Source organism: Engraulis encrasicolus, chromosome 21 (genome assembly GCF_034702125.1).
Source record: "Engraulis encrasicolus isolate BLACKSEA-1 chromosome 21, IST_EnEncr_1.0, whole genome shotgun sequence".
Classification (NCBI taxonomy): Eukaryota; Metazoa; Chordata; class Actinopteri; order Clupeiformes; family Engraulidae; genus Engraulis; species Engraulis encrasicolus.
In genome coordinates, this window is record NC_085877.1 from 21,900,492 (window position 1) to 21,909,254 (window position 8,763).

An 8,763-nucleotide genomic window follows, 5' to 3' on the forward strand; every position below is an offset into this window, starting at 1 on the left:
TGTGCGTGTAAGAGTTAAGTTGACTTTTCTTAACACATGTCCCCAGGCCCGCCGACAAGGGGGCGACAAGGGGTCTGTTGTCCCCGGCCCATGGACATAGGGGGCCCTTTCAGATGACTTTGTCCTGGGCCACAGTGAAAGCTGTCAGCGGCCCTGCATGTACCAACATGTAGTCTTTTCGTTAATGCCCATTCAACATCTCTGGGTACTTTCCCAGGGAAACTCAATCACAGGTTGTCCTGTCCTGTCCTGTCCTGTCAACATAGTGTAGATGTGTCTGACCTTGTGGTGCGGGTCCCAATGCTAAACCCCATGGCTGAGGACGGGTAGGTGAAAGCAAAAGATAAAAAGGTCTGCAACACTGTTTGATGCTCCCAAACAAAGTTTAATGGGTGCGATAAACTTTGTTTGCGAGCATCAAACAAACTGATGCTGCAGACCTTTATCTTTTCCTTTCAGTTATCTCCTGTTTGGTCCAGCACCCTGTGCTACTGATGTGTGCATATTCTCTGACTTTGAGGACAGGCCAATGGCAGAAAACAGGTAGCCCACATGCAGTGGTCAAACTGCAAGCATTGTTGTTTGGTGGGAGGTCGTGAAGTGGAGGTCTGAGAATTGAAACGAAGATCCAGTTGCAAAACACCATGTCCAAGGCAATATCCCTCCTTCAACAACACGAAGCACTAGTCCTCAGGCAGTGGTCAAACCACTGCAATCAATGGTGTGTGTTGTATGTACAGTATTGGTCATATGGTGGTGGTCCAAGCGATGCAGGTCCCATTGCAAACCACCATGTCCAAAGCCAGGCACCTGCAGCATAGCCTTACATTTCAGTACCGAAGCACAGTAGTCTATCTGTTACACATGTCTGCAATTATTGGTGTGTGGTCACCAACTTGCTGTCGGAAAGGTGCAGGTTCTGTTTCTAAAATCCATGTCCTAGACCAGGCCCCAGCATAGTCATTGGAGTGTTGTATGTGGTGGTCATAATACCACATAACACCATGGTGGTCTCATTGACTTGGTCCCATGTCCAAGTCCAGGTGTTCCTTCAGGGATATTAGTAGTAACAGGCCCAGTTGTCCACTTGCCCAGTAGTCCCTCTGCCAACCATCAGTGTGTGGTGTACAGTATGGTGGTCATGGGTAGCCAAGTGGTGGTCTAAGACAGTGGTTCCCAACCTTTTTCTTAAGGGACCCATGTTTTTACTATTGTAAGCTTTGGTGACCCAACCACGTGAGCGCCCGCATGAGACGGAGTCACAAGATGCCCTCCGTTTCCTGCGAAAACTTATTTTAGTTATTTTATTCCTCAATTCGTCTTTGGTCAAATATAGAATAAATGTTTAATGTAGCACTTACAATTTGTTGCGTCTATGCATTTATTAGTTAAATGCTTTGTCTTTTATTCAACATGGGCTATATATAGTTGAAATGAAACCCCTTAAAATCAAGAGGGCTCCGCGACCCCCTGTGGATCTTTGGCGACCCATAAGGTGGGTCCCGACCCATAGGTTGGGAACCACTGGTCTAAGAGATGCAGGTCCCTTTGTGGAACACCATTTCTGAAGTCATGCCCTGTCCTTTCAGGCACAACAGTCCACTTGCTCCGTGTCTGCTTCTGCAATAATTGGCGTGTTGGCTGTAAAGTTGTAGTCCCAGAGAACCCATTGCAAAATTAAAAGTGTCCCAGGGTAATGAATGCTGTTGTATGGTCATAAAGTACTTGGTGCAGGTCCCATTGCTTACAGTAACACCATGTCTGAGTCCAGCATGTCAGGGTTCAGGTGCAATCATTAGAATGTAGTATACAGTATGGTCATAGAGTAGTGGTCTGAGAGGTTTAGGTCTCATTGGGGAACACCATTACCCTAAGCCAGGCACCAGCTTACTAACTGGTGTAAGAGAAGCTGAGCACCCTTCTTTGTTGGATTTTATACTCCGATATGTTGGTGCTCTTGAAGTTAAGCGGTAAAGTCCATTCTTCAAAACTTAGTGACCATTGGGCCTACTTCAGGCCACTCTTGCATATAGAGACAAGGAGTAGTATGTTCTTCTAGGATTTAAAAACCTTTTATTTTAAACTGGTGTACATATCTAAAAATGCCAACCGGTTTCAATCAAACAGGGCCTTCACCCAGGTCAAGCCCTGATGAAGACCCTGTGTGGTTGAAACCGGTTGGCGTTTTTAGATATGTACCCCAGTTTAAAATAAAGGGTTTTTAAATTATAAAAGAACATACTACTCATTGTCTATATTCTAGAGTTACTAACTGGTGTATTGGTCATAGAGTAGTGGTCTGAGAGGTTTAGGTCCCATTGCAGAACACCATTGCCCTAAGCCAGGCACCAGCTTACTAACTGGTGTATTGGTCATAAGGTAGTGGTCCGTGAGGTGCAGGTCCCGTTGCGAAACACCATGTCCGAGGCCAGGCAAACCTCCTTGGGGAAGTCCGGTGGCCCCAACGTGGCCTGTCTCTTCAGCGCCACTGCGCAGTAGTCCACCTGCTCTGCGTCGAGCCCGCTCTCCAGCCACCGGAAGCAGACAATCCGCTGGAACGACCTGCAAGGCAAGGCGAGGCAAATTTATATTCATGTACGCAGGAGCACATTTCACACACTAGTCAATAAATGACAAAACCCAACAAAGGTCGGCATCTGCGCCTACACTTTAGACTCGTGTATTGCTTGGTGTGTCCACTCCCAAAAAGTAGTAATCACTCCAGATAATGGAAAAAGGAGGCGCACACAAGCCTTGTGTGTGCCTCCTTTTTTCATCATCTCGAGTGACACACTAGTCAGTTCAATATGCTTTAACGAACAAATGTGTAACCTCTTAATGCACATCGTAAGACCGGTGGAAGACTGTAATCGTGAAACAGTATAACAGTGAAAAGTCTTAACTGCAATAGTACTACACTAAATAATCACATCACAAATTAATTTTAAAGAGCAAATAAATAATTAAAATTGATAAATAAATACCTGCGGAAGTTGTCCGAGACGAAGCCATAGAGGATGGGGTTGGCACCGCTGTTGGCGTAGCTGAGGATGACAAAGAGCTGCGTCACCATGGGGTCCGGTGGCCGCCGGAACACGCTGATCAGCTGCACTATGGGAAGATAAGGCAAGGTAGACAAGATCAGATAAAAAAGTAATTGTCTGTTACACATCTCACCGCAAGTTGCCTTTTGCCATGGCTCCAGGCATTCACACAAACAGTAGAACAAGACATGACAAAACCGGGGTGCATTTCTCAAAAGCGTAGTTGAAAGCCAGTAAGCAACTTGGGTAGTTGTCAATGGGATATTGCATTGCAAACAACAAAGTAGCTAGCGTAGTTAGCAACTATGGTTTCAAGAAATGCAGCCTTGGACATGACAAGACATAGCAAGACAATAATCAATAAAAAATGGCTACTAGATGCAGGGATTAGCAGAGCACTTAGCATACTTAAAGAATGTTTTGAATTTGGTGCACAAATTGACTGACGTTTCGATGCATGCTTGCATTGTCCTCAGAGTCTCCTCGACACACCTGTGTCTTCCTCTTGAATCTGAGGAAGACGCAGGTGTGTCAAAACGTCAGTCACTTTGCGCCCCAAGATAAAATCTTCTGAAAGTATGCTGAGTGTTCCGGGCATCCCTGGGCCCATTCATTGAGAAGTTACACAGTTACACTAGATTCTACCATCCCTGATCGTGACTACCACAGAGGCTGAAGCATAGGCATCATTCTTTCAGGTATGACAAGACAATATTTACTGTATGGACCTTTTGGTCATGAGCAAGACATTTGTTAATTATCTGTGACATATGTAAAAAAGAGGCTACAAAAAAGTAGCCTCTTTGCGCAGAGGTTATTTGCGGACCCATTGCTGAAAAGACTTAGCTACATGACAACAACATTGCTATGGCTGTACCAAGAGATTTAAGTAATAGATCAAGGCTTGGTTATTACACTACTGATGACAGTAAGGTTATTACATAGGGGTTAGGAAATGGATTGCACTCAGTTTTTTCTTCTTTTTGTTGTTTTCTTTTTATTTAAACGTTGCAGGGACTGACATAGGGGTTTTACATAGGGGTTAAAATTGTTAAGGGGTTAAAATTGTCTTTTGACGTGGGCCTAGGCATTAAAAAAAAACATTAAACAGCACATAGCATAACAAACCAGGGCATCACAAGACAAGACTTGTCTATGTAGAAAAAGGAGAATAAATATTCGCACACCGCAAAAGCTCCCTTGTGATTTACTGTGAAAAAAGGCACGTGACGAAGACCTTGCTGGTCGAAACGTTGTGCCTTTTTTCACATTAAATCACACTTTTGCGGTGTGCGAATATTTATTCTTCTTTTTCTCCTTATGGGATTTTTGATATTCTGCACCCGCAGCAATTTGTGACTTTGGGATGTGCCCGCACCTTACACTTTTTGATCAAGACTTGTCTATGTACCTATGTAGAAGGGCATCCAGCAGATGATGAAGACGGCCACCACCAGCAGCACCATGCGGGTGATCTTCTTCTCCGAGCGGCGCCGCTGCAGCCAGCCGGCCTTGAGGCCCACGGCCCGCATCCGCACCACGATCAGGCAGTAGCACAAGCAGATGGCCGCCACGGGCAGCAGGAACCCCAGCAGGAATGTGTAGACCACAAACACCTAGTGCAATAAGTAAGTAAAACTTTTACTTGTGTAGTGATTTTCATAGATTACGTAAGAAAAAATTGACACCACAAACACATCACAGGGAGCCGGATATTGCGTTATTGCAAGGAAGTGGAATCAAGATTCAAATACAATCCACCACAGGGAGGAGGAACTCCAGCAGGAACGTGTAGACCACAAACACCTAGCGAACAGGTAAGTAAGGTAAAATAAACTTTTATTTGTGTAGTGATTTTCATAGATTAAAAAAATTACACCACAAACACTTGTAAGGGGTCTTACACACCAAGGCGGTAAAGCGTCACGGAACGGCCGCGTTTTTTACCGGCGTCGGTGAAAATACATTGAAACCTATCTGTCCTTACACACCAACCGGCGGTAGTCGGGCGTCAGCGGCGCGGGAGCTGGCTCCGCGCCGCGCTGCATTTGGAAAATAGAACTCCAGCGTATTTTTCACGCCGGCAACCGGCGGTGTCTCATTCAAATGAATGGCAAAGTAGCACGCTAGCTTTAGCTGTGGGGAGGGTTTTGAACAGGACTGGCCACGCACGCCGATGCTGTCAGTGTGCAAGGCAGAGAAAAGCACGCCGGCCAAAACTAAGCAGAAAGACCGGTGTAGTGGGCAGAGCAGCAATTTACTACCCCAGAGGGTTCGAGTCCCAGCTGGGCAACTCTACTCCCCTTCACTACAAGACTATTCACAAGAAAAACCACGACAAGGTTGGGAGGCATAAGATCAGCAGGAATTTGTAGAGAATGGGCACTTAATTAATAGATTTTTTATTTGATTTGTTTCTAGCTTTGACTAATAGGTAGGTCTGGCAGTGGCAGGCACTCTACGATCAAGAAGTAGCATAGGCAGATGGCCACTACTGGCAGAAGGAACCAGAGACCCCCCCAAAAAAGACAGCACAAACCTCAGACCAGGACGACTCGGGCCACAGGAAGTTGCAGTCGACGCCGCCGTCCTCGGCCGGTACGGTGTCGGCAAAGACGATGATGGGCATGATGACGAGCAGCGACAGGCCCCACACGCACACGTTCACCACCTTGGCCACGGCGGGCCGCCGGTAGCGTGCCGCCTTGATGGGGTGCACTACGGCGATGTAGCGGTCCACGCTTAGCACCGTCAGGCAGAAGATGCTGGTGAACATGTTGATGCCGTCCACGCTGAGCACCAGGCGGCACATGAGCGAGCCGAACGGCCAGTGGTGCACGGCGGCCGAGGTGGCCAGGAACGGCACGCTGAGCATGAAAAGCTCGTCGGCGATGGCCAGGTTCAGGATGTAGATGTTCGTCGCCGTCTTCATCTTGGCGTACTTGAGGATGACGTAGATGACCATGGCGTTGCCCGTCACGCCCACGCAGCACACCAGCGCGTAGATGGAGGGGATGACAATCTTGCTGGCGTCCAATTCGGGCTGGTAGTCGTAACCGTCGCCGTAGTAGTCGCCGGTGGAGTTGATACCCGGGTACCCGGTCGGGTAGTAGGAGGTGGAATCCTCGTCGTAGCCCGCGGAGCTGTTGGACATCAGGACATCCATCGCTGCCGTTTTTTTCAGAACTTATTCACTTATACGCTTTTAAATTATGCTGTTTGTACCATAGCTCCAGTTATTTTTTGATAACGATGGGATTTAAGCAGCACAGACATGTTGATAGAGTAGGTGTCCTCATGGTCCATTGTGTCTTTTAACATCAGGGAGCCCATTTCTACTCCTCTCATATTCTGCAATCCTTTTTTTCTCTACACTATTTATACCACAGTTCTCATCTCTTCATTATTAAAAATGGGATTCTAGGAGGATTGAAATACTGCTCCATGGAGACTATCATGCCTGTTATCAGCATAATCAGTCTCACCCAGAAAGTGGCTAGCTCTATCTGTGTGTGTGTGCGTGTGTGTGTGCCTGTGCGTGTGTGTGCGCGCGCTCTCTCTCTCTCTATTTGCTGCAAGGCCAAAGCCCACAGAAGGTAGTTGCACGTATGGATCGGAGGGCGCATGTCATGTCAATCCCGTTCCTTTCCAAAAACCGACAGACAGGAGGAGGGGGAATTAAAATACACCAAAAGAGTTTATTTTCTCTTGCTGCTTTTTCTCTTTCTCTCTCTTTTCTCTCTTTGCGTCGACTCCTTTTCCCCTCCACGTGTCTCCGATCAGTCCCAGAGTGGATCAGGCTCCTGCATTAGCAGCGGGGAGGCCTTGGGAATTCTTTGTTCTTTGTGGACCTTCTTATACAGTCTCCCTGACTCCTATTAGGAGGGTAAGTAGAGGAGTAGAGTATGTGGAACAGAGTAAAGGAGTGTAAAATGGGGGGAAGGGGGGAGGGAAAAAAGAAAAGAAAAAAGCCTTGGACTTAAAAAGAGGCGAGCTAATCATCGACAGACAGCCGGGTGTAAACGCACACAATCTGTCGGGTAGTCCTCACGGCACTCCGTTTCCATTCAATAATAAACCTTGAGATTGTTTTCAAGGCCTCGTGAGTCAGTCAGTGCGTGAACTGCAGGTGTGCGCGTGTGCGTATGTGTGTGTGTGTCCACAAATTCTCTTTTGTGCTGTGTCTTGTACGTGTGATTGTGTCTTGTATGTGTTTGTGGGGAAGGGGGGGGAATAAAGGGATTGGCTTTTCCGTGGGTCCTCATCACACATGCTGGCAGCTAAAAGCATTCCTTTCTCCTGTTCCACCTCCACTGCAGTAGTGCATAGTGTATATTTTGCTCTAAATCTGCTGGAATTAGGTACTCTATCTATGCTGGTTTCGTCTGCGCTCCGTGCTCGCAATTATCTCTGCCTCTCTAATGGCGGTGCAGGGGGAAATGATGGAGGGCAGCAGAGTAACCACCATTTCGATAATGTGGCCAGTGTGCCTTCTGAGAGGCAGAAAGGATGAACATTTTCGTTGCAATGTAGGATTCTTTTTCCTTTTCTTTTCGCTGACCACACCAGGTCGGATGTTTTTTTTTTTGTGTGTGTGTGTGTTGGTGCGTGTTTCAGGTCCAAGCTCATAGATGAAGTTTCTTTTTTTCCTGTGCCAGGCATCACATGTTGGATACCTAAAGAGGAAAGAAAAGAAAAACAAAAAAGGAAAAGGTTAGTGACTAGACGATTTGAGCTTCTTACATAAATCAGCATGACTCTGGGTAAATTGCGCAGGGCGTAAATAGAGTTTCCTGAGAAAAGGTGGCATTTACATAATCATTTGCATGATAAAATGCTCACGGAAATGGGCTACTTCAGCAAGCTCATTACCATTCACAGAACTGTGCTCAGAAGATGTAGAGACTTAGAAAATAAATAAAGAAATGTGGCAGAAGATCCTCTGTTGAAGATTTGAAAACACAATATGGCATGCAGAGTCTTGGTTCCTGAAGATAGGTGTAGAATAGTGCTTCTCAGTGGAGCATTTGCAGTCCCCCAGGGGGCGTTAGAGAGCATTTGAGGGGCATTGAGAATGAGACAGAATGATGATGCATCAAGCTTATTGACTTACATAGAAATAATACAATGTATTAGTTCTATGATTGACTTAAATCATTTGAACATAAAATAAGATGTAGCCTAATAATGTTTTAATGTACACCCAAATAGCACATAAAATGTACACCGAAGTAGACAAGAACAGATTGCTGTTGTTAATAGGATGTGGTGTTTTCATCATGTTTGTTATGATGGTGTGTGTGTGTGTGTGTGTGTGTGTGTGTGTGTGTGTGTGTGTGTGTGTGTGTGTGTGTGTGTGTGTGTGTGTGTGTGTGTGTGTGTGTGTGTGTGTCTAGTGGGTGGGTCAGGCTTATTATGTGGTCAGGGGTGGAGTGAGTAGAAGGACTGAATATAGCGTACATAGGCTATATGATATGAATACTTTACAGCACGTGCTCAACTGGAAACGTGAAAGAAACTGGAAAGAAAATAAACATCACACTTTCAACTATGGCAATGATGGCAACCACACAGGCATCACAAATAACACACCTTCAAAACATGGAATTATAATCACACGCAGCAAATCCCTAAATCGCATGACGTGAATCCTTTAATGACATGCGGTGAATCGGTTGGAAAGCGGTTAGGTTTATTTAGGTTTTTTGAGGATTTGTGT

At 46.0% G+C, this 8,763-nt stretch overlaps 1 protein-coding gene across 1 annotated transcript; it reads right to left on the reverse strand.

Moving 5' to 3' along the window:
- Positions 1–2,372: 2,372 nt before the first annotated feature.
- sstr1b (somatostatin receptor 1b) lies at positions 2,373–6,141 on the reverse strand. The gene is made up of 4 exons (XM_063187112.1): positions 5,584–6,141; positions 4,456–4,660; positions 2,985–3,111; positions 2,373–2,562 (listed from the first exon to the last, which is right to left on the reverse strand). Exons 1-4 carry the CDS (start codon positions 6,007–6,009, stop codon positions 2,373–2,375), a joined length of 948 nt encoding a protein of 315 aa, XP_063043182.1. The 5' UTR covers positions 6,010–6,141.
- Between the last annotated feature and the right edge of the window lie 2,622 nt (positions 6,142–8,763).

What these genes read in the sequence shown, in the direction of transcription:
- sstr1b (XM_063187112.1), bottom strand. Translation starts at nt 6,009, where the DNA reads ATGGTCATCTACGTCATCCTCAAGTACGCCAAGATGAAGACGGCGACG. An exon ending in CCGAGTCGTCCTGGTCTGAG is followed by an intron (nt 4,661 to 5,583) that starts GTTTGTGCTGTC and finishes TTATTGCACTAG; the next exon opens with GTGTTTGTGGTCTACACATT. An exon ending in GTCTCGGACAACTTCCGCAG is followed by an intron (nt 2,563 to 2,984) that starts GTATTTATTTAT and finishes CTTGCCTTGCAG; the next exon opens with GTCGTTCCAGCGGATTGTCT.